Source organism: Sander lucioperca, chromosome 4 (genome assembly GCF_008315115.2).
Source record: "Sander lucioperca isolate FBNREF2018 chromosome 4, SLUC_FBN_1.2, whole genome shotgun sequence".
NCBI lineage: Eukaryota > Metazoa > Chordata > Actinopteri > Perciformes > Percidae > Sander > Sander lucioperca.
In genome coordinates, this window is record NC_050176.1 from 18,648,937 (window position 1) to 18,674,872 (window position 25,936).

At 38.2% G+C, this 25,936-nt stretch overlaps 2 protein-coding genes across 3 annotated transcripts in view; one reads left to right on the plus strand and one right to left on the minus strand.

The window, feature by feature from the left end:
* The window catches only part of man2b1 (mannosidase, alpha, class 2B, member 1), a 28,641-nt gene extending 8,712 nt beyond the window's left edge, over window positions 1–19,929 (plus strand). The window contains exons 8-23 of the mRNA XM_031288766.1: window positions 51–171; window positions 1,861–1,939; window positions 3,191–3,300; window positions 3,619–3,726; window positions 4,222–4,338; window positions 4,958–5,140; window positions 6,558–6,655; window positions 6,808–6,928; window positions 7,087–7,205; window positions 8,291–8,392; window positions 8,526–8,613; window positions 8,824–8,904; window positions 9,555–9,779; window positions 12,291–12,440; window positions 14,490–14,592; window positions 19,114–19,929. Of these exons, the coding sequence (XP_031144626.1) occupies window positions 51–171; window positions 1,861–1,939; window positions 3,191–3,300; window positions 3,619–3,726; window positions 4,222–4,338; window positions 4,958–5,140; window positions 6,558–6,655; window positions 6,808–6,928; window positions 7,087–7,205; window positions 8,291–8,392; window positions 8,526–8,613; window positions 8,824–8,904; window positions 9,555–9,779; window positions 12,291–12,440; window positions 14,490–14,592; window positions 19,114–19,217 (1,909 nt within the window). The 3' untranslated portion in view covers window positions 19,218–19,929. The remainder of the gene's footprint in view (window positions 1–50; window positions 172–1,860; window positions 1,940–3,190; window positions 3,301–3,618; window positions 3,727–4,221; window positions 4,339–4,957; window positions 5,141–6,557; window positions 6,656–6,807; window positions 6,929–7,086; window positions 7,206–8,290; window positions 8,393–8,525; window positions 8,614–8,823; window positions 8,905–9,554; window positions 9,780–12,290; window positions 12,441–14,489; window positions 14,593–19,113) is intronic.
* trmt1 (tRNA methyltransferase 1) overlaps window positions 7,827–25,936 on the minus strand; it is a 35,882-nt gene continuing 17,772 nt past the window's right edge. Inside the window, exons 14-18 of one of the 2 annotated variants that reach the window (XR_004897201.1) lie at window positions 25,540–25,659; window positions 24,861–24,942; window positions 20,514–20,751; window positions 9,199–9,205; window positions 7,827–7,837 (exon numbers count right to left, since the gene is read on the minus strand). Coding sequence is in view for 1 of the 2 variants with exons in the window: in XM_031288767.2 (XP_031144627.1) it covers window positions 20,677–20,751; window positions 24,828–24,942; window positions 25,540–25,659 (310 nt within the window). In the remaining variant the exon portion in view is untranslated. Of the gene's footprint in view, window positions 7,838–9,198; window positions 9,206–20,396; window positions 20,752–24,827; window positions 24,943–25,539; window positions 25,660–25,936 lie in introns of those variants that run through there. The other variant, XM_031288767.2, reaches the window with a different exon arrangement.

Consider the following 25,936-nt stretch of genomic DNA (forward strand, 5'->3'; position numbering starts at 1 on the left):
CTAGCGATCTTGTGTATTTCTGTTGCAATGTCATCCTCTTTTCAACCCAGGGCTTTGAAGACCGATGACTTCTTCCCCTATGCCGACGACGCTCACGATTTCTGGACCGGCTACTTCACCAGCCGGCCAGCACTGAAGCGTTATGAGAGGATCAGCAACAGCAACCTGCAGGTAGGGATTTAACGATACTCTCAACTCCACGATGCGATACGATTCCCGATTTTAAGTTCACGATACGATTTTGTCACAATTGTTTTTCAATCCAATCCAATCCAACTGTATTTGTAAAGCACATTTAAAACAACCAGGTTGACCAAAGTGCTGGACATTGACATGATTTAGGACAGATTATAAACACACGAGTAACAAAACGAACATTTGAAACAAGTAAACTGGAAAATGAAAATGCAGAATACAACTAACAGGCAGGTTTAAAGGCCAATTTTTAACAAAATGACAAATGGACGATGTGTCCTCTTATCAAAAGTGCAACTGAAATTGTATTTTATTTTAAATAACAAAAGTTAAATAATAAACGAATATACTAAGAAGATGTAGTGACATCTGAAGTCAAACAACAAGAGAGCGGATTACACCTTAGGCCGTTTCAAAATTGCCTCGTGATTCATTTTTTTCATATGGACACTTTTATATCAAATCAAACATTTATGACAAAAACAAGCTTTCCAAAATTGTTAAAATAGCAGGAAAGGTGATTAGCAGGCCACAAAAGCAGCTCAATGATCTATTTGACAGTGCGGTACTCTGGAAGGCCAGAACGATATCTGTGGATGCCTCACACCCACTAAACTCTGAGTTTGGGTTGCTCCCATCTGTCCGTCGATTCAGGGTCCCGAGGGCGAGCCTGGAATATTTATAAGAGGTCCTTCGTTCCCCATGCCGTAGAGGCACTGAATGCAAAATGACTGCACTATAAAATACAAGATATTTTTAAATATGTTCTTTTGTAGGCTGTATCCTACCTCCTCTCCGCCTGCTGTTGTTTCTGCCCATTGCACAATTGTCGTTTTATGTTTAATGATGTGTAGTATTAGTGTGCTGTATGTTTAATGTTTGATAACATCCAATGTCATGGTTGTGTTTTAATGTTTTGGCCAAAGACAAATTTCCACTAAGGTGGACAATAAAGTCTTATCTATCTATCTTATCTATCGATTTTTAACCGATTCACCATGCATTGTTACTAGGCGTGGGTGGGGGAAAATACATTTGATTTACGGACCTATTGTGGGTTTTTTTTTTTTCTTAGTCAAGTTTTAAAATAGATTCTTTTCCCCAGAATCAGTTTTATTTACTCATTTATTTGACCAATGATTCACCTAAATATTTTGTGTTTATACTGTACTGCCGACTACATCATATCTGTTTCCAACAAAACAGACCGAAAGCAGAAAATACAAAGGAGGAAAAGAAAATTTGCAATACTCAATATTTTGGAATCACAATACTTCTAGAATCACGATAAATCAAAATCGCAATACAAATTGAATTGGCACCCATGTATCGTGAAAGAACCGAATCGGGACAAAAGCATATTCGTCCCGGCCATAATCGTTACATTCCATACAGGTAGTATGTGGTTGACTGTTCAAGTCCAAACATGGATTCACTTGTATTTAGAGCCAAATTACCAATGGCATTCTTCACAATGAAAGTTGAAGTATCACATTTGGAAAGTATTTTTTTTTTTTTTACTTAAAAAAGGTTACCAAAGCCAATAGGGTTCATCCTCTGGGAGCACGAGTGTCTGTACTAAATGTTCTATGACTCCATCTGTACTCTGGTGCGGAGGTCTACGTACTGTTGTAACTCTGTGGCTTTGTTTTGTTATTTTTACAGACATGTAACCAGCTGGAGATACTTGGCGGTCCGGTCTCCAGGAAGGGGCCCTTCGGGGATGGTGAAAGCCAGACCATGAGTGAGATTTTGTTTTTATTACTTTTTCTCTGTAATACATCATTGAAGGCATCTGGCTAGTGGGGAGGAAAGCCATTGGGTTTCCATTTAGTGGTCACATTTTATACCTGGTAGTAAGATCACCACATATATCCTGTCCTGTCATAATTTTTAAGGCTGCACAATATATCGTTTTTGTTATCGTCATCGCGATATCAACTGGCGCAGTAACACATCGCAAAAAGCCGCGACGTATCGCGAAAGACACACAAGACACACAAGAAAATATCAGTAGAAAAGTGCTGTCGTTCATTTTTTTAGTGATACCTTTTATATTCGATTTAAAGCTATAGTGCGTAGTTTCTGCCGCCCCCATGAGGAATTCCAAGCAATGACCACGAAACTGTCGGCGTGTCCACATGATACAAGCCTTCCGTGATCGCACACCACCCTCACCGCCCCTCCTCCACGCAGTTGCTAGTAGCCAAGGAGGACACGGAGGATTACAAAAACATGATGGACTCTTCAGAAGAGGTCATTATCTTCACTCCAGTTTCTGCGCGGGAAAGTCACCGGACACCACGATCTTCTGAACATAGCCATACTGAGAAATACAGAGAGAGTTGGTGGAGCTGATAGTCTTAATTAGCTTTGTAGCAACTCATTTGGCAATGGCTTGAATGTAACAGACGTTCATTAATATCAAAAAGTTAATCACTAAAGCTTTAATGTTCAATTTGTTTAATAAAAGAGTGTTGGAAATGATTTTCTTTTATTTGTTTTAAATTCAACAAGCAATTTGTTGTATTTTAGCAGAATACCGAAATGCAGAACTTAGTACACTTTAATATCTGTTTATTTATTGCAAGTAATATTTTTATAGTTTTAGTTTAATTTTATTTCTGTGTCATGCCAAACATTTGGCCCATCCCACATGGGATTACAAGCCACCACAAACTTATTTAGCAAATGTCTTCCGGTCGCATATACAAATCATTCGGAGAAATACATGAATACAAGTATATATACATATATACACACATATATACATACAAATACACACATATACATACACACAGCACACACACACACAAACACACACATAGTATATACAAACAACAAATCCTCATCTACAGATCATCTCGGTAAAGAGCTTTTTTCCTCTTCTCCCAGGCTTTCTCAAGATAACTGTCACGATGGTGTTAATTAATATATGTGACTGGAGAGCAGACAGGACTGACTGACAGCTACTTGTTTATGCTTTCATTGTCAGAGAAAGCCATGGCGGTGGCTCAGCACCATGACGCGGTGTCAGGCACAGAGAAGCAACACGTAGCCAACGACTACGCCCGGAGGCTAGCTAACGGCTGGCAACATTGTCAGGTATTTCAAGTTCTACGCGGCATCACGCTGCTCAACATACTGTAATCTTGTAGGTTTGGTAGAAAGCATTTTTCAATAAAAAAACGGAAAAAAAATCAATGTTCATTTGGATCCGCTGCAATTGTGTATTATGGGACTTATCAACCCAACTGGAACTTTGTAACTTTGTAAAAAAATTTAACTTTCTGCCGAGCCAATTGTTTAGCTGTTGTGTCCTTTTTATGTCCATTGTTTTTATTTGTTTTCGATATGATTGTGGAGGACATAACGCACCTGCTTTTTTTTTTTTTTGAGTTTTGACTTTAATTTCTCTCTCAGGTTTTGGTCAGTAACAGTCTGACTGCTCTGAGTGGCTCGTCTGCTAAGCGAATATACTGTGACAACCTCAACATCAGTGTGTGTCCTCTCACCGAGTCCAGCAAAAAGGTTACACACACACACACACACACACACACACACACACACACACACACACACACACACACACACACACACACACATTTGCTTCACTTGCTATTATTGTGGGGATCCCATTATTGACTTTTACTACTAGATGAATTCCCCAAACAACTACCTCTAACTTTCAAAACCTAGCCTTAACATAACCGTTCAACTGGGCCGCACAATGTCTGTTTCATTTTTCACATTGCGACATAAGGGCACACGTATGTATACAGTATACATACACACAGTCATGGAGTCCATGCAAACAGACAGATGTACAGAACGTTCTTTTTCTGAATCTTCCAAGATAGGTTTGTAAATAAACATTCAACTAAAATTAAAAAGAATTATATCTTGTGTAAATATAAACTACATTACACAAAATATAAACATATTAATATTAAAATCAATATATTTATCAGTACTGTTATTGCTCAATGTCCTCTCTCTCTCTCTCTCTCTCTCTCTCTCTCTCAGTTCTCAGTCAATGTGTACAACCCTCTCGCTCGCCCCGTCGCGTGGCCGGTCAGGCTGCCGGTGAATGGAACATCATACGTCGTATCAGATGCTGAAGGCAAATCTGTGGACTGCCAGGTGTGTGTGTGTGTGTGTGTGTGTGTGTGTGTGTGTGTGTGTGTGTGTGTGTGTGTGTGTGTGTGTGTGTGTGTGTGTGAAGCTTTGTAGATGTCAGGCACATGATGGAGAGACGATACTGATTTGCCGCCTAGACTTTAGATTATTCAGCTTTTATGGCAATTTAATTGTTTTTTTTATACACATTTTAAGGAAATACACTTTTTATATGGAAATTGTTTTTGTTAAGCTTGGGATAATAATTACTTGCAGGTAGAAGTTTTCTGTGGCCATAGTGTAATTTTATGTATAATAGTTTTAAACTCTAATGACATTTTTCAATTAGTAATCATATCATATGCCTGGCAACATTGAGACATGTCATTTTTTTTTTGGAATGGTTGCTATAGTTGAAATTTAATAAAATGTCATGCTGTAAGATTCCAAAAATGCAGTATGATCATTTCTTAAAATGAAAATCCTCATCAGTAATAATCATTATTAGTATTAGGGCTGACAGGATTTCATAAAATAAGAATTCAGCCTTAACCCAGCAGTCGTGGTGTGTGTTTCCTTTGTTTTAAGACTTTAAAGCATTTTGCAGGACTTTTATCACAGTGTCTCTGTGTTTCTGATCCAGGTGGTTCCAGTGTCCACGTCCACCCGGGACGTGAGGAGGAACCGAGGCTTCGCTGTCAACGAGCTGCTGTTCCAGGTGCAGGCTCCTCCTCTGGGCTTCACCACCTACTCCGTGTCCCTGCTGCAGGACGGGCCTCCACCGGCCTCCACACAGCACCGCACGCCCACTGCCATCCAGAACAAGGTCTTACTACAGCGTTATCACACATTTGCTTTGTGCTGCACCATGGGAAGTCAGTACATAATGCTTAAAGCTACAGTGCGTAGTTTCTGTCGCCCTTATGAGGAATTCCTAGCCTGACGTGGTCATACTAAGATTCTAGTCAGAATATGAGTCAGATACTGCTCCATTGGGATGTGATTATGGGGCGTGTTTCAACCAAAACAGGAAAGAAAATGCCTCTGCACTTAATCGGATAGACCTACAACCAATCAGAGCAAGCAAAAACAGCTTTCCGATCGACAAATGCCTTGATCGCGGTTCTCTGTTCCTCTTTTAAAATCAATAAGCTGTCAATATCTTCTATAACAGACGCGATGGTGGAATCTGCACATCTCAATTCTCCAGCAGCAGCCATCTTTGTTGTAAACAAATTCAACCCAAGCGCTCTTTGGTGACGTGGTTGATTACGTCACTGTTGATCATCTGTTCATCATCTGTCCATCATCGTATAAAGCCCACCCTGACAATTTGATTGGTCCGAACAGCTCTGGTTTGAGCGTAGTTGCTCCACAACGGATCAAGTCCAGACCAAACTTCCCAAACTCAAATGTTGTGGGCGGGGCTAAGTTCGGCTGGCATCCAGGCTAAGGAATTCTGAGTAATGACAACAAACTGTCGGCGCGTCCACATGACACAAGCCATGTGAGCTGTAGTTCCAATGAGACAACCTGTAGGGGGACCTAAGAGGGAAAAGTTACATAGTATGCCTTTAAACAATTTTATTCCAAAGCACGTTGTCCACATTCAGGAATTCAGGAAAAAAAGTGTCAGTAAATGTTGTCATCCACCATTACAACGTGGACAGTCTCGCAATGCTACTCCACACATACACTCCAGGATTGGAGAAAAACACGCTCTGGGTTGTTTGCATTTCTTTAAACCAATCACAATCATCTTGGGCGGCGCTAAACTCCGGTCGCAGCAACGCTGGCTCTGCAAAATAGCCTCAGGAAGTTACTTGTTTTATGTGGAACATTTGCACCCTGAAAAAGATAACGCCACATATAATCTTAAATGAAGTTAACTGTTCACACAATACAATAATGTTAGCTATTTAAATTAGCTGGTTAGTTTAGTTGGTAAGTTTCCCGAAACCGGCGGCGCCAGATGTTCTGGGGATTATCCATTAAATGAACTGTCGTCAATCCAGACTACAAAGTGGATAACAGAGACAAGTTTAATACAAATTTGATTTTGCCTTTTTACAGAATGGAGCTGCATTAGAAATTATTGCATTGATGAATTTCCTTTAGAGAAGGATGTAAATTAGAAGAGATGTAAATTACACCTGTATGCATTTTCTAAGCCTTATATGCATGACATAGTACATTTGTATTTTCTTTTGAAAACGGAGTATTTGTGTGTCCACGTGCTCCAGTTCATACGAGTGACCTTTGACCCCGACACCGGCCTTTTGAGCAGCCTCAGCAACCTGGAGACCAAACAGACCATCAAACTGACACAGAATTTCTACTGGTTAGTGTCTCTCTGATAGAAACACACCCTATGTTTGAACTTGAGCCAAGACACCTGTAGACAACGTTTTTTTCCCCCCCAAAGACAGCCAACTATGATCCCGTCTTATTGTTGCATGGATTTTTTGTGTGTGTGTATGTTGCATGTCCCAGGTATAACGCCAGTGACGGAAACAACAAAGAGAGTAACCAGCCTTCAGGGGCCTACATCTTCAGACCCAACTCCTCCACGCCTTTCATCATCAGCAAGACGGCCAAGACGGAGAGCATTCAGGTAGAGAGCCAGCAGCGCAGCAGCTACGGCATTGTTTTTTTTTTTTTTTTTTTTACATACTCTTACTAAGCAACTAAGTTTTGTTTGATTATAAAATAATTAGAACAGCGTTAATATAAAAAGATTATTCATTTATATTGTATCCATCTCCCCTTCAGACCCCCGTGGTGCAGGAGGTGAGGCAGTGGTTTGCTCCCTGGGTGTCTCAGGTGGTCCGTCTCTACGGCGACAGCAGAGCTCTGGAGCTGGAGTGGACTGTCGGACCGCTGCCCATCGAGTGAGTGTGTGTTTAACATATACTGCTTAAGGGATAACTACAATTTTTTTTTTTAATTTTTCAACCTGGACCCTATTTTCCTGTTATTGTGTCTACGTGACTGATGGGAACAACAATCTTTGACATTGGTCCAGTATTAAGTTAGATCGCTGCAGTCGGCAGCGGCGAAACAAGCTACAATGTAAGTTAATAGGGCAATTGTCCAGCTTGTATTTTCCTTCACAAAAGTGCTTGTTTTGCCGCGGACAGGCTCAGATTAATATTCTAAGTGTCTGACAACATTATGGAAAGGATCTCTTCAGAGATAGACCTTTAAAACCTCTTAGAGACCTTTCTGTTTAACCAGAAACAGCTCTAAAGTCGGTAGCGCTAAACCCACCAGACTCCATTTAAAAAAGCAATATTTTAGCGTGTATAGAGCCAACATATTTTCACATGTAAATCGGTAAACAATGTGTTTATTTCAACCAAAACTAGAATTGTGATGGTTGGAAAAGTGCAAAGACGACCCAAAACGGCTTTTCATAGTTGAATTTTGTATCTGTCGACTTTGAATGAAGTGTATTTTATGATGCTAAAATGATATGTTTATTTACATGGAGTCTGGTGGGTTTAGCAAAAAAAGGATCTTACTCTTTAACAGAAAGGGCAATCTCCTTAGAAATCCTTTCCATAATGTTGTCAGACACTTAGAATATTAATCTGAGCCTGTCAGTGGCAAAACGAGCACTTTTGAGAAGGTAAATACAAGCTGGACAATTGCCCTATAACTTACATTGTAGCTTGTTTCTCTGCTGCCGACTGCAGCGATCTTGCTTAATACTGGACCAATGTCAGAGATTGTTGTTCCCATCAGTCACTTAGACACAAGAACATATGAAACATTTTCCAGGTTGGAAAAAAAACAGTAATTACCCTTTAACATGTGCTTATATGTGATAACCTGCGTATATTTTGGCACACATGTCAATAGAAGTTGCAGCAGTTTTTAGGGATTTTGACTTCAATTATTACAAACCCAATAAGTGCAGAATCACATCCCGACTGCATCGCTTCATCTCCCCCTCCCTCTCTTTATCCATTAGTGACGACCTGGGGAAGGAGGTGATCACTCGTCTGGACACCAGCATTAAAACCTCAGAATATTTCTACACCGATTCCAACGGCAGAGAGATGCTACAGAGAAAGTAAGTAAAGTAGTAGTAGTAGTAAAGTTTTTTAAGTTGAAAATACATTGCAACTAAGTTAACCAAGTGATTGACAGATTGAGTGAGTAAGGAAGCTCAGATAGCTGTGTGTGTCTGTTGTTTTGTTTTAAAGGAAAGATTTCCGGCCCACCTGGAACCTTTCTCAGTCGGAGCCCATTGCTGGAAATTATTACCCCATCAACTCCCGGGCTTTCATCAAGGTGTGTGTGTGTGTCAAACATTTTTTTTTAATGAAAGAAATAGTCCAGATTAAATCTTAACAATTAACTCTTGTTCAAAGTATAATGTTTTCCCCCTCTCTCTAAATAATTGAGGTTTGTTAATGACATATTTCTTTAGGTTCATCTGTTTATTTAATATCCGTACTCCTTACTTCACTAATTTTTCACTGTGTGCGTGTTTGTTTTCAGGATGATGTGGACCAACTCACTGTGGTCACGGATCGCTCTCAAGGAGGAGGCAGCCTCCAGAACGGCTCTCTGGAGATCATGGTGAGACACGCACGCACACACGCAGGCTTATTTTGTAGTTATTTTAATATCTTATTCATACTAATTTTGCAAATGTAATCAATTTGATAAGGGCACACAGCCATATCGATTTTAGTCTGTGGACAGATGCTTTGCCAAAGCAACAGCGCAAAACAACGTTAGAGACCTTTTTTATTTTTATATTTTACCTCCGTAACAGATTGATTTAAAAGTAGCAAAGTACAATACTTCAAAGAAAACGTACTTAAGTAAAATTAGAGATTTTAAAAACTATTTTAAAAAGTAAAAGAACACAAAAAAACTATACTCAATTACAGTAACTGTGATTCACTACTTTCCACCTCTGCTTTGTTTAGTTTAGTTTGTAGTTTATTTTGAACATGTAAAAAAAAAATATATATATATATATATATATATATATATATATATATAATAAAATTTAAATAACAGATAAATAAGAACATGTACATCTCAGCACAATCTTCCAGAAATGATTGTAAGTGATTTAAGTGATTCCTACCCCCTTTTACTATTTTTATCCTTTAGTTAAATACAAAACTATTTGATGCTTCACTTATTTATACATGTTTACGTGCACATACACGTACCGTATATCTACCTACCTACACTCACAACCCCTTCCCCCTCAGCTCCACCGCCGGCTGTTGTACGATGACGTCCGCGGCGTCGGCGAGCCGCTCAACGAGAGCTCTGGCGTTTTCCCCGAGGGGCTGGTGGTCCGAGGCTGCCTCCGGCTCTCCCTGGACCGTCCGCCCAGCGCGGCCGATGCACACCGCCCCCTGGCCCAGCAGGTGGTGCTGCAGCCGCTGCTGACCTTCACCGACGGAGATCTGCACCCAAACACTCAGCTGGAGGTGAGTGCGGAGGAGCGGTGGGAGCAGTGGTGTAGTCTAGTCTACGTGATACGCAGGTATACGCAGTATACCCACTAAGAAAGCTCCAGGATTTCCATATACCCACTTAAAAATGCCCAATGGCACATAACAACATACTTTGCATTGTAATTTTGACATATTTTGAAATGTCATCTGTGTTTTTCTTCTTCACATAGGCTAAATAAAGGTATTTCCACCGTAAATTGGTGCATAAAAGTGTGTCAGAATGCAGGAAATGAAGTCGTTGATGCTTAAAACTTCACTGGGGAGGACACCCAGACCCCCCACTATGATATGCCCCCCCCCCCAAATGCAGATTCTGGTCAATATACAGAACAGTATACCCACTACAATACATTAAACTACACCACTGGGTGGGATACAACACAGATCGCCAAGTAGGGCTGGGCGATATCGAGAAAATCAAATATCACAATATTTTTGACCAAATACCTCAATATCAATACCGCAACAATATTGTAGTGTTGACTATTGGTGCTTTCACAAAATATTTACACAATGAGATTTTTGATAAATTATCATGAGTAATGTGGATATAATGACTAAGTGGGTAAAGGTAAATAATAAAACGGTTACAACAGTCTGGTAAGTTCAGAAAATTACATCACTTTACTGTAATGCAGCCTTTAAAACCAGGAAAAGACAACACTTATGCCATATTACGATATTATGACATCCAAAATCTAAGACGATATCTAGTCTCATATCACGATATTGACATAATATCGATATATTGCCCAGCTCTATCGCCAAGCAACTGTATCGGGCGCCATCTTGGCAGTCATGTGTGGAATATGCAAAACGGTGCTCGTGTACAGGTCAAATGATTTCATATTAGAGGTAAGAATGTAAACTCTGAGAGATTAGTTTTATACACCTGTGGGACACAAATGGTGTCAACAAGAGCTTGTAACATCAATCTTTTAGCATATTATGCTAATAATCAGGACTAAATGTTATTAACACTAATAACGTGAAGAGTGTGTCCCTTGTAGGGCTGCACGATATGAGGAAAATATGCGATAATGTTGAATATTGCGATATTACTTGCGATAAATAGACATATTGAAGTGTACTCAGGTCTGCATTTCTGCTGCTTTCAGTATTCTGCTAAAATACAACAAATTGCTTGTTGAAATTTAAAACAAATGAATGAAATCATTTCCAACATTCTTTTATTGAACAAATTGAACATTGAATTGAACATAAAAAGCACCATTAAAAACAAATGACTAACATTTTAAAGTGCAGTTTAATACTGATATTTATCTTTGGCGATATGTTGCAGCCTTTCCCGATGTGTTTAAGAAATGTGATAAAAAATAAATAAAACTATATATTGTGCAGCCCTTGTCCCTAGGTGTGCACTGCAAAAAATCATATTATAGTATGTTGAAAAAAGTAAGAGTATAGTATGTCGAAGAAATGATAAAAAAGTAATAGTATAGTATGTCAAAGAATTTTGAAAAAAGTCAACGTATATATAGTACTTCAAAAATAGCCAATAAAATGTCATACTATAGTTTGTTGAAAAAAGTGATAAAAAAGTCATAGTACACTATATCAGAAAAAAGTCAGTTTAGTTTGTCAATAAGTGATAAAAAGTCTAGTATGTTGAAAAAGTGATAAAAAAAAATCATAGTATGATATAATGAAAAAGAATCATAGTATAGTTTGTTGAAAAAAGTGATAAAAAATAGTTAGATAGTATATCGATAACAAGGTCATAGTATAGTATGTCAAAGAAAGTCTGGAAGAACATGCAAACTCCACACAATCAGCTAACAACTGATCCACCGTGTCACCATCTGGAGCACATGGAAACAGTCATAGCACAGTATATTGAAATAAACCATTAAAGCATAGTATGTTTAAAAAATTAAAGTCATTATATAGCATGTCGAAAAAATATTTTAAAAAAAAATTCATAGTTTAGTATGTTGAAAAAGTCATAAAAAAGTCATAGTGAATTAAATTTTAAAAAGTCATAGTGTAGTTTGTCGAAACAAGTTTTTATGTTGGAAAAAAAGTGATAAAAAAGTCATAGTATAGTATGTCAAAAAAGTGATGAAAAATAATAGTATAGTAATATGAAAAAAGTCATAGTATAATATGTCAAAGAAAGTCTGGAAGAACATGTAAACTCCACACAAAAAGGCCCAGCCCACATTTAAAAAAAAAGTCAGAATTCTGACTTTAAACTCAGAACTCAAATACATTTTTTCACGTGGCCCTAATCCTCTTCCATAGGTCAAAAATATTGTGATATTTGATTTTTTTTTTTCTCTCCATATGGCCCAACTGTACGTCTGACCCATGTGACTGGCTGCCTTCAAGGCACCTAACCCTAACCATAACCAGTGCCTAATCCTAGTGCCTTCCAGGCAGCGCTGCCTGGAAGGAGCCGTTGGGGGCAAAAAACACCGATAAACGTCTGTGTGTGTGTGTGTGTGTGTGTTGTGTCTCTAGTTCTCTGGGCTGCAGGCTGCGCTGCCCCCTGCTGTCCACCTGCTCACACTAACTCAGTGGGACAAAGACTCGGTGCTGCTGAGACTGGAGCATCAGTTCCAGAGCCAGGAGAGCAAAGTGAACTCCCACCCCGTCACCGTCAACCTGCAGGTCAGACATTCAATAACACATAGAGCTCATTTAACTGTTTAATTAGTTTAGCTTAGTTTAATTTAATTAAACCCAAACATTTCTCAAACTTAACCCTCCTGTTGTCCTCGGGTCAAATTTGACAGAACATTTGGGTTTCCCTCCAACCAAATTGCCAAAAAATAATAATGTGGATGGTTCCTTACAACCATGCACAAGTAAAATAAATGATCAGTTCACTACTCTCATTGAATTTGGGTGTTTTATTCAATTTTATAACATTTAAAGAAAAAGATAAAAGAACGTTAAAAAAGTGACAAAAAATTTTGGAAAAAAATCTTCAGAAAACGCCATCAAAAAGGGCCGAAAAAAGTGACAGAACCGTTAGGGGAAAAGCAAAAATGACAACAAAAGTGTTGAAAAAGATGGCCAAAACGCTGTAAAAAATTTGGACCCAGAAAAACAAAAGATGCATGGTTGACCGGAAGACAACACAAGGGTTAAAATAATTAGGATTGTTTTTTTTGCCATGGGCCTGTATAGGATTCTGACAGTATGATAACCTTCAGCAAAAATATCACGGTTTTCATGGTGTTGTGGTATTGCAATTACAGCTTTAAAATGTATTATTTTGAAATGTCTGGGTTTTCCATTGAACACAGTGTATTTTATTTTTAAACACACTGCACACTGGCAAGGAGAGGGTTTTCTAAACTGCACTTTCTGTCCTTAAAGACTCATTAAAAAAAAACGCTCCTACCGCAGGCACAGTGTGATGGAATTCTTTTGTGGTTTTGGAACTGTGACTTTTTCAAATAATGGTATACCTTGAAACCGGCCCATGCCTATCCTTGTGTTGTGTAGACATATTACAGTGGTGCTCATACGTTTATGAACCCATGCTAGAGTTGACTAAAAAACTGAAATAAAAGCATGCCAATCTCTAGGTATGGTGAAGGGTATGTGATGATGTGGGGATATTTTAATTCCAAAGACCAAGGGAATTTCATCAGGATGCATGTACTTACTTATGCCCCCTGTATTTTAAAGAAGAACATTTATTTATTTACGATACATTATTCATTCACAAAGAAAACTGGTGTCCTTAAAGGTTAGATTTTTCCTAATTTTTTTAATTAAAGCAGCCATATTATGCTCATTTTCAGGTTCATAATTGTATTTTAAGGTTGTACCAGAATAGGTTTACATGGTTTAATTTTCAAAAAACACCATATTTGTGTTGTACTGCAGTGCTCTCTCTCACTGCTGCAGATCCTCTTTTCACCTGGTCTCCGTTTTAGCTACAGAGTGAGACCTCTTTTCTTCTTCTTCTTCTGTACTATCTTTGATTGCACTGCACATGCCCAGTAACTCAGATGTAGATCATGTCAGCTAGCTAGCTCCATAGACAGTAAAAGAAAGGCTGTTTCTACAACTTTGGTCAGTTACAAGGCAGGATTAGCTGGGAGACTTCTAAATGAGGGCGCACATGGAAGTAGTTCTTTTGTAGATTATGGTGAACTTGTGTGTGTTGTAGCAGTGCTTTGCTATTGAGAACGAGGTAGCATGCTAGCGTTAGCATGCTAGCGTTAGCCATACGAGCTAATGGTTGCGGTTAGCCTGCTCGTTTCGGCTTGTGACGTCACAAGCCGTGCCGATTTTGAACAGCTCACCCAGAGACTGAAGGCAGGACACATTCAGAAACTGTATCTCACTCTAAACAGCATGGGTGGATTTTTTTCAAAGTTTGTATGTGTGTGGAAGCACCAGAGACACAACATAACACCCCAAATCCCAGAAAAAGTGATTTTTTCATAATATGGGCACTTTAAGGCATTAAGATCAATTTCCAAAAGACGATTTTTTTTATTCCTCTTTTTAGTCAAATTTAGCATGGGTTCATTATCTTATGAGCACCACTGTATAAACAGATAATTTACTGTGAAAAAAATAAATACATAATAAATAAATAAATACTTTAAAATAAAGTAGTAAAGTAACTATAATGAAGTATGTATCATTAATACTTTGCCATAACTCCTTATTCCATCTTGGTTTCTGTCTGTGTAGAAGCTGTTTTCCACTCTAGAGGTGCTGGGTGTGTCTGAACTGAACCTGTCAGCCAATCAGTGGAAAGACGATATGACTCGTTTTCATTGGACACCACAGACAGGTACAGGACACCTGTCATTAACTTCACTATGGCAGCTCTGAACATGCTGGAAGTAGATTTGGGCTGGAGGAGCGTGTAATGAGTACAGATCATGCCAGATTCAAAGCTTCCTGCTCGAGTGTTGAACAGCAGCGCTGCCATCTGTCAAGTACTCAGAGCTGGAATTGACCGTCGGATTCATAATGTTAACTTATCTTAACTCAAACTTCAAAAAGTCATAGTACACTATATCGGAAAAAAAGTCATAGTATAGTTTGTTGAAAAAAGTGATAAAAAAGTCACAGTATAGTATATCGATTAAAAAAGTCATAACAAAGTCATAGTATAGTATGTCGAAAAAAGTCTGGAAGAACATGCAAACTCTACACAATCAGCTAACAACTGATCCACCGTGTCACCATCTGGAGCACATGGAAACAGTCATAGCACAGTATATTGAAATAAACCATTAAAGCATAGTATGTCGGAAAAAAAAGCCATTAAAGTCATAATATAGTATGTTGAAAAACGATTTTTTTAAATGTCCTAGTATAGTATGTCGAAAAAAATCATAGTTTAGTATGTTGAAAAAGTACGGAGCCCCTAAGGGGACATGAGCGGGGAAAAAATCTAGTTTAGTTTCATGTGCTCACATGAAACGTTCATGTGCGCACGTAAAACCTTTTCATGTGCGCACATGAAAGTTTCACGTGAGCGCGCAAAACTTTTGTGTGAGCACATGAAAGCCGTATATTGACGTAGCCTGGGCCATGACAGTGACAGCTAGAGAAATGACTACAGTACAGGAGTTAGTTGTACTATATTTTAATCTAGGTCTTCATTATAAGGACATTGCTGCTTTGCTTGCAAGTCGTCACCATTATATTGTTTCATTACGACATTTAAAACGGATTTTAAAGTCTTGTAATCTGTTCTGGAGCAAGGGATACAGCGATTTGGATCGGGTAATTACTTTTATTTATGAACAGTTACAAACATCTGGCCAACTCCCCGGATATAGGTGGATGTACACAAAATGCAAAGGAGAATGGATCAAACATAAGGAAAGAGGATGTTCGATTAATTCTACGAGAAAAGGGGTGTTGAACGGGACATTCTAAAACGCTTAACGTGAAAAAGCTTAACGTGGTTTAATGTACCTAAACAATGATCAATGATTACCAAATTTCTCTCTCATATTGCTCCTCATAACCCCCCGAAAACTGACAAAAAAATCGATCCAAACGTCCAATTATTATGGACGTTATCTGACATTAAGCGTTTCTGCTTCATTAGAGCCTATTGTAAGGAAAAGGCTTAACGTGGTTTAATGTAGCCTACCTAAACAACGATCAATGATCCCCAAATTTCTCTGTCATATTGCTCCTCATAGCCACTGAAAACTGACAAAAAAATCTAACCCAAAGTCCAATTATTATGGATGTTATCTGACATTAAGCGTTTCTGCTTCACATTTTCAGCAGGGAAGCGGAGCGGCTGTGGGTTGACATGGGGGGGGGGGGGTTTGAAATTTTTTAATTTCAAAACTCCACACCAAAATGATTTATTATTTTTATTCAGGAATTCAACTGTTATGTAAACCCGAAAATACAAATAAAAAATCATTAAAATAATGAACTTGTCATTATGAAACACAAAACAAACAAAGTATTGGTCTGTACAGTAGCTGTTAGTTAGATGTAGTTTGCTGCTAGCATGCAGCCTGATGTCTGATGTCTAACCCTAACCCTATAAAACTAAACTTTAGATTTTTTTTCTCTCATGTCCCCTTAGGGGCTCCGTAAAAAAGTCATAGTGGATTAAATTTGAAAAAGCCCTAGTATAGCATGTCGAAAAAAGTTTTGATGTCGAAAAAAGTGATGAAAAATAATAGCATAGTAATACGAAAAAAGTCATAGTATAGTATGTCAAAGAAAGTCTGGAAGAACATGCAAACTCGAAAAAAGCCATTAAAGTCATAATATAGAATGTCGAAATGTTTTTTTTTTTTAAATGTCATAGTATAGTATGTCGAAAAAGACGTTAGAAAGTCATAGTATAGTTTAAAATTGAAAGAATTCATAGTTTACTATGTTGAAAAAGTCATAAAAAAGTCTTAGTGAATTAAATTTAAAAAAATCATAGTATAGTTTGTCGAAAAAAGTGATAAAAAAAATCAAGTATATTGAAAATATACTTTAATTTAGATTTTAGATTTAAATCTTCGATAAGACTTGTGACTTTAAAAGTCATAGTATAGTATCCCATTTACCATAAAAATGTCATGATAAAGTCATAGTATGTCATAAAAATGTCTTAAAAAGTTATTTTTTTTTGAAAGTCATAGTAAGTCATAAAAATGTCAAAAGAAATCATATTATAGTATTTAATAAAAATATCATAGTAGAGCGCCTGGGTAGCTCACTTGGTAGAGCACGCGCCCATATATAGAGGTTTACTCCTCGACACAGCTGCATGTCATTACCCCCTCTCTCCCCTTACATGTCTTCATCTGTCTTATGAAAATAAAGGCCTAAAATGGCAACAAAAAAAATAATCTTAAATAATAATAAAGTATTGGTATATAGTATGCCATCAAAAAGTCATCGTACTGTATGCCATAAAAAGTCATAAAGTATGTCATAAGTCATAAAAAAGTTGTATGTCATAGAAATGTCAAAAAAAATCATAATATAGTATGTCATAAAAATAAAGTCAGTATAGCATAGAAAAGTCATAAAACAGTATGTCTTAAAAAATGTCAAATCATATTATAGTAGGTCATCAAAAGTAAAAGAAAAAAAAGTAAAAAAATAAGTCTTAGTATGTCATAATTCTTTTTTTAAGTCATAGTATAGTATGTCATAAAAAATGTCCCAAAAACTCGTTGTATATTATGTAAAAAAAAAAAAAAAAAAAAAAAAAAAAGATTATAGTAGGTCATAACATTCTTTATTAAAATGTCATGAAAAGGGGCGACCTCTAGCTCACCCAGTAGAGTGTGCGCCCCATGTAGGCTGAGTCCTTTGCGGTGGCTGGGTTCGATTCCGACCTGCGGTCCTTTGCTGCATGTCGTCCCCTCCTTTCTCTCCCCTATCCTCTCTTCAAGCTGTCCTGTTGATTAAAGGACAAAAAAGCCCAAAAAACTAATCTTTAAAAAAAAAAGTAATGAAAACAGTAAAAAGAAAGTAAAAAAATATATACCCAGTAAAAAGGGAAGGAAGCCACCGCCGCTGGTTAGCTGCCAGTCTGTGATGCACCACTTGGCTGGTGTTGGAGGGTCACGTTCAGTCTCAACAGGAGATTGAAAAGAGAAGGGTGAACTCCGAAATCCACTGATGCTTTTTAAGTCTACGAGGGTGGTAATCACTGCTCCATTACAGTCTACTTAACCGTAAAGACTTCCCTGCAGGGACCAATTAGGCAGGCAGTGTAATATAATGAGTCATTAATGCATTGTTATGGTTCAAAGCTTTAATAGTAAACTGTGAGGTGTTTTAGTGGCTTCGCAAGACTCATTTTATGAGAGGAGGTATAATTCATTAGTTTCAGCTTCCTGTTGCCATTGGAAAGTTTCTACTACGGCAGCAAAAATACGACAAAAATGTGCAGTATGCAATAACGATATTATTTGCGATTAAAAAAAAAATGAAAGTGTACTCAGTTCTGCCCTTTTCAGTATTCTGCTTAAATTGCTGTTGACTGCTCCTCAGATCTCCGTTGGGTAAATTGAGACAGCTAGCTAGACTATCTATCCAATCTGAGTTTTCTCTCGCACTACTATTTTGCAGCGGCTCTGTGCAGAGTTTAGCACCGCCCATGACGATTCTGATTGGTTTAAAGAAACTAGAGCCCGTTTTCCTCCCATCCCCGAAAGCTATGTGGAGTAGCCAGACCCTCCTTCAGCGCGCTTTAGAGGAGGTTCTGGCAAAGCGAGGCTAATGTCGCGATGACGATGAAAAAACGACAGAGGTGGAAAAAGTTCTAAAATATTGTACTCAAGTAAAAGTACCAATACTTTTGATGAAATATTACTCAAGTACAAGTGAAATTACCTATCTGAAAAATTACTCAAATAAAAGTAATTAGTAGTTCATTTAAAATGTACTTTAAGTAAAAGAAGTCAGTTTTGTTTTTTTTACTCCGTAACCGATGGGATTTGTAATGTAGCGAAATACAATACTTCACTCAAAACGTAATCAAGTACATTTTAAATTACCGATTTTAAAAACTACTTGAAAAATACAAAATACACAACAACACTACTCAATACAGTAACGTGAGTAAATGTATTTCATTACTTTCCACCTCTGAAATACGATAGGGTGCAGCCTAGGTTTCTACCTTTGATTTTCAGCCCTTTCTTTGAGTCCTTTTACTGCGGCTTTGTTGTGACATTTGATCCGGGAACTGAAGTTTAGTCAGGTTTCTTTCTTTTTTTTCAGTTTTTTCACTATTCAATAATTCCAGAATTCCAGCATGCCATATTTGTAGAAATTCTGTGTTTTTGTGCATTTTTTTAATGCTGCATCTATTCTCCAGACGAGAAGCCGCTGCTGAAGACGTTCCGGGACTCCTCCGTGTGGGAGGTGACTTTAAGACCGATGGAGATCCGAACCTTCCTGCTCAGGGTCAGCTTCAGATAGCCAATCACACGCCTTCACCTTTTACAAGACGTTGCAAATGAGTTGAGCGACGCAATTTCAATCAATCCAAGTTCCTGTGGCCTCTCGCCTGTGTTTGATTGGATCAAGCGAGGACAGTTCTACATCAGTTAGAACATGTTATGGACATCTGAGAAAGGACGGAAAGGGTTTCTGTTTACACAAAAAATAACACACAAGATTTAGAGTGCAAACGCACACAGATCTTGAGATATTTTTGGAAACACAGCTGTGATTTTGAATTGGTTGTAATAAAAAAAAAGCCTTCTCTCTCTTCCTCATGGCTGTCCATAAAAAGAAAAAGAAAAGATGATTATTTTCCACTTAGTGACACTGAATGGTTGAACATGTTTCTGTATGTTCTTTGAGACATACAGGATGTACAGAATTAGCTGAAGCTGCCTTTTGAAGTATTGTAGACACACCAATGATACTAAATCCCTCTAAAACTGACACAGACATTTGTTTTTCAACTTTTTCACAGATTTATCATAATTGTTCAGCACATGCACTTCCAATCACACAAATCCTTACTTTTTCTGTCTACGAATTCAACTGGTGCCAACTTGTACTGACTGCCTGACATGTGCAATACGTGTAACCTTTTGTATTTCTGCCGATGTGTGTGTATATAATTTGAAGATGATTTTTGTACTGATCGCCAAGCAGCTGATAATAAAGTCTGTTATTCTCACTTTGTGTTGACCTGCATGTTAATGTTACAGCTACGCATCCATGGACATAGTGATGCCCGTTTTCTCTCCGAAGACGCTTTTAAATTGAGTCGTCCATCATTGCTACCTGCGGTGTTTTGTGGAGTCACGACGGGAATATATTTACATCAATTAAGGAGTTTTTAGACATTTTGCTGCCGCCATTTCAAGTTAAACGCATGCTGCGTTACATTTAAATGCATCCTAAATAGTTAAAAACCCAATTAAATTGGTCGATTTACAGCTTCTCAACTATTCATTAAACTCAGCATGGAAAAAAAGTAAGTCTGTGACGAGCTACCGAATCTTAAATTTCTGATATTTTAGACGTCTAAGCTTTGATAAGACGGAGCTCCCTGCTGACACTAAGTCTGAACACCATCGCGCTAACATCCCATGGTGTTTAAAACACTCTCCCAGTCTGCCCAAAGAACAACAAAAGCAAACGTTTAAAGTCAGCGGGGGGAGGGGGGGGGACTTTATTGGACTGAAACAGTCAAATGACAAAATATCTTCCAAAAGAAAAAAAAACGAAAAACAACTGGCATAAAACTGAATGATGAACATGTTGTGCATATTATAACGGTTGTTAGGTTTTTGGGCCTTTTCAAATACAATCTGATTGCAGTGCATCATACTCACTTTGTCCAGGCTGCACTGGGCCATTCAAACTCCAGAAATAAAATGATAAAAAAAAAAATATATATATACTAATTTAGAAGACAGAATCATTCCATTTTCTCCTCTGTTGTCTGCTCCAGGTTGTGGGAGTAGCCGCATTTGTCTCCATTTGTGCATGTTCCCTGAAAAAGAAGGACAACAGAAATAACTCATTAAAATACTCAGTAGGGTTGGCTATCGTTCAAAAACGTACAATTCCTGTTCTGTGACTTTAATACCGGTTCCTAAGTGATACTTTTTTCAATATCAATTTTATAAAACAAAAAGAAATTACATTACGGCAATTTTTTTTCAGCTCCTACTACGTGAGCCCTGTCTCTCTGCGTAAAGAAGAGTTTTTCCTGCGTGTCTCTGCGACGTGCAACGTTAGACAGCCAATCACAGACATTATTAGATCTTGGTCGAAGTGTGCTGCGTGCTTATTGGCTCACTGACGCCAGTGAGATTCACTCCTTAGGTATTGAAATTGGTTATTGAATAGGGCTGCACGATATGAGTAAAATATGCGATAACTTTGTTGAATATCGCGATGACGATATATTATGGGATAAATAAACTATATCATGGGATAAATAAACAAATATTAAAGTGTAATCACTTCTGCATGTCTTCTGCTAAAATACAACAAATTGCTTGTTGAAATTTGAAAAAACTATTTTTATATATATATATATATATATATATATATATATATATATATATATATATATACACACACACACACATACATATTCATATACACACACATATTGTGCAGCCCTAGTACTGAACGACGAGGCAATTCGTTGCCTAAAAAGTAGAGCCCGACTGATATATTGGCAGGCCGATGTTATCGGCCGATATAGACCTTTTTCACGCAGACATGTTGACATGTCATAGTAGGAAAAGCACAGGTGTATTCCAAACCAGTAATGATGGCTGCATTCCACTTAGGAGAGGTCCTGGTATTGTTCATGCTGACTCACTGAAATAGCTTACTGGGACACTTGATGGAATTGAGCCATCTTTAAGGTTATCAATTTCGTCTGGGACAGGTCTGCTTTCTGTCCCCAGAGTCACAACTAAACATGGAGAGGCAGCGTTCAGTTTTTATGCTCCACATATCTGGAACAAACTCTCAGAAAACTGCAGGTCCGCTGCGACTCTCAGCTCTTTCAAATCAAGGCTGAAGACTTTTCTTTTTGATGCTGTCTTTCTTTAAATAATTGATCATTTCTTACACTGCACTGGTACTTTTATTCTTGTATTTAGACCCATCTTATTTTATTTGAGCGTTTTTTTTTAAATATTTGTACCCGTTTTTAATTGCTCTGAAGCACTTTGATTGACTTTGATTCAAGAACAGTTTTTTTTCCAAAAGCCATAACCTCTTTGAACTCCCCACATGCACTGACTTCACAGTCTGACCCCCCCAACCCCCCGGACTTTCTTCTACCCACCTATTGTGCAATATTTAATATTTAATACTATTGATAATACTGTGCAATTCCACTACTGTGCAATATCTGTATACTGTGCAATATCATTACTCTCATTGTCCAATATCTATTACTCATTGAATATGATCACCATTATTGGGAAATATTCAAATAATGTGCAATAACCCACACTGCATATCACACTGTATATAAAACCATATTTATTTTTTTTATATGTATATAGTGTCTCAGAACTGTGCACCTTACCCCCCTTTTTTGCACTACTTATTTTATTTCATGTTATATTTATTTTACGTACATGGAAAAGGAGTTGCTTTTAATCTCATTGTACATGTGTATAGTGACAATAAAAGGCATTCTATTCTGTTCTACTTTGAACTGCCTTGTTGCTGAAACGTGCCAGAAAAATTAAAGCTGCCTTGCCTGTTATTAAAATGTCAAAACAGACTTAAAATGCTAAACATGCAGCCAAAGGATTATCCTAAACAATGATCACAATCCATGTATCATAGAAATAAACGCAATAGATAACATAACCTGGTACTGAAAAGTCAATTTGAAAAACAGAATTTCTGACTACTTCTGAACTCTAAAGACAAATTAAACAGGGACACGGGAAAACGTTTTAACCCGACACTAAGTCCTGTAGCATGAAAGAGAACCAAACTGAATGTAAATTGTAACGCTAACTACGTAGCTGCAGAGACACCGACTTATGGTAAAAAATGAAATATGCAAGATGTTATTGCTCAAAGCTGCAATTATCTTTTTTTCCCTCTTTCAGCCACTTGGGTACAGAAGTCCACGACAAGCTGAATATCGCACACATAATTAAAATACTAAATAAAGTTATGTCAAATGGAGCAACATTATCAATCTATTTTGGAGTTGTGTTTCTGTTCCCCCGTCGAATGGAAGTCTTATAGTAACTGTCCTTTTAGCTCCGTCTTGGCCTCAACAAAGCAAAAAACAGCCACTAAATAAATAATAATAATAATAATAATAATAATGTATACTTTATTAATCCCGCAAGGGAAATTACAATGTTTTCACTCTGTTATTATTACACACAGGCCTGAATTACACACACATGCTCAGTACCTGTACATGCAGCAATGGAGAGATGTCAGAGTGAGGGGGCTGCCCATGGAAAGGCGCCCCGAGCAGTTGGGGGTTCGGTGCCTTACTCAAGAGCACCTTGGCAGTGCCCAGGAGGCAAACTGGCACCTCTCCAGCTACCAGTCCAGCAACCCTCCGGTTCCCAACCCAACTCCCTACTGACTGAGCTACTGCCACCACAAATGCTCCACTGTGTTCAGCTAGTCACTAATCGTCTTCAGTTTTGTGTTGGACACGTGCACGGTGGGTTTCGGGAGCTCTTTTGTTTATATAAAAAAAAAAAAAAAAAAAAAAAGAGCATCTGCATTTCAAAACAACGCTGATGAGCCGAGGGATGGAACCGAAACCATTAAGCTGCGGGCCGTAAAACCAAACCAACGAGCTGAGAAACTACGAGCGACCCTTTCCACAAAACAGGGGATCCAAAAAATATATTACAAAAAAAGTTGGTTGGTAACAATTATTTAAAGGCTTTTCAAGGAAATAACATCCTAAAAATGCAAAAGTAATAAGGGTACATGCACACATTTTTACTTCTTGACTGCGTTCTTCTTAAGTTGAGTAAAACAAACGAACATTGCTTACTCCCACTGCTTTTAAAGTGCTCACATTATGCTTTTCCCCCTTTCCTTTATTGTGTTATATATCTTTTTTGTGCATGTTATAGGCTTCCAAAGTGAAAAAGCCCAAAGTCCAACCCAAAGGCACTTACCATCTCCAACAGAAAACACTGTTCACAAACTGCTCCAAACAGCTCTATTGTGGTCCAGCCTTTACTTCCGTGACGACCGTGCGTCACTTTGGAACACACGTTATAATGCTCGCCTAGCTGCTAGCATGGCACTCCCTCATACTCTGCTTCTGACTTTTTTTGAAAATTAAACCATGTAAACCTATTCTGATATAACCTCTAAATACAATTATGAACCTGAAAATGAGCATAATATGGGCACTTTAAGCTATTTTCCACAACCGTTTCATCAATGACATACTGTATAAAACAAAGTTGATTCAACCTACAGCCAATTCATGAATGTGGCTCCCAACAGTGCACCAGATGTTTTTTTTCTTTTCTTCCTAGAATGGAAGGGAGGACTTCTGAATAATTCACAGATCATTAATTGACTTTGGTGTAATTAGACCATTTTATCTTCCAGCACAAAAGATCGGATCGTTTTAGGTACAAAGCCACGGACAAATTATTAATGTGCCTTCCGCTGCTGTTCTAGGAAAAGGAATGAGTCAGGTTGGACTTTTCCAGGAGAACGGCTTGTCTACAAAGCAACAACAACAAAAACACTATGTGGTTATTTCCAAGAAAGTAGCCCTTGTTTCACAGGAAGAAATATGTCTTATCTTCAGCAGGAGCTGCAGTGAATTAGAAGAAGAGTTCCAGCTACAGAAGTTTCATCAGGGAGAAAACCAAAAGGCATGGAGACATCAGAGAGCCACCCACTCTGTTTGATTGACAGGCATTGTTTAGGGAGTGCAGTAAAGAGACTGGAACTGTGGGACATATATAGATGCCACGTGTCCTTTTTTTTATGAGAGGCTGAATATATTTTCTCAGTCGAGTCCTTTTGTCTAAAATAAACGCAATTTGATGCGATCGCAGCACAGCTGCCTCTAGGTGAACTGACCTGTCTGAACTTCTTGCAGTGAAAGTTTTTCACCTCCGAGGAGTCTGTGATCTGGTTCTTTCTCTTGTTCTGGCACTTCTTCCTCTTGTCCTGCAGGTTGGTAGCGATACCGCCACTGGAAGAGAGAGACAGAAAGAGAGAGAGAGAGAAAAGACAGAATGAAAGGTTAGAGATGGATGGAGGAAAGAATGTGGAGGAGGGAGATTGAAATGGGGGGGGCGGGGCAGGAAAGAGACAAAGACAAAAGGAATGAAGAGGATGGATGTGCAAGGCGGTAATGAATCTGTATTCACAGCATTATTCTTTAAAAAGACAATTACCAGTAGTTTAAGTGACTAGTTCAGGGTGTTCACAAGTCCCCCAAAAAGCCATGTATCATATCTTTGAATTTGAGTTGATCTGTCTTCAGGATGATAAAAGTATTTAAGAAATTGAGAAACACAACATGTTCCTCTGTAATTTCGGCTTGACATCTACAATGTGATGTTTTGGTGCACAAAACGTCACAAAGAGCAAAAATGAGAAGCCAGCCCTTTCATGCAAACGTTTCCCCTAAAACTAATAATCATTTTCAGACTTGAATTGGGGCTTGACATTCATTCTTATCAGCTTTTAAACTGAAAAGAGGAGTCTTTCTTGATCCAAATTTTCAGACACATTTCCAGAATTACAGCTGAAGTCCCCTGTCTGTAAGTGTGTGTGTGTTAGTTACCCAGCTTTGGCTCGAGCTTTGGGTCCCCAGAAGGCCTGCGGATTCTCCTGGAACCGGGTCAGGTGGCGTTTACGGGACTGAGGGTTGGCGTCCTCCCTCACAGTGAAACAGGCTTCTAAGCTGCGCACACACACACACACACACACACACACACACACGTTAAGTAGGTACATTTAAGATTAAGACATACTTAATTGATCCCGAAAGGGGATTCCATTACTAGGGCCTAAGGCCTTTATACATACATACATACTATACATACTGCATAGAATAGTAAGCTATTAAAATAATAATTGTTGTTGATTTTATAAATCATGTTTTAATGTTAAACACACATCCTTAGGATTAACTGGATGTGTGAATAGCTACCTTAGTGAATACCTTACCTATGGGCCAG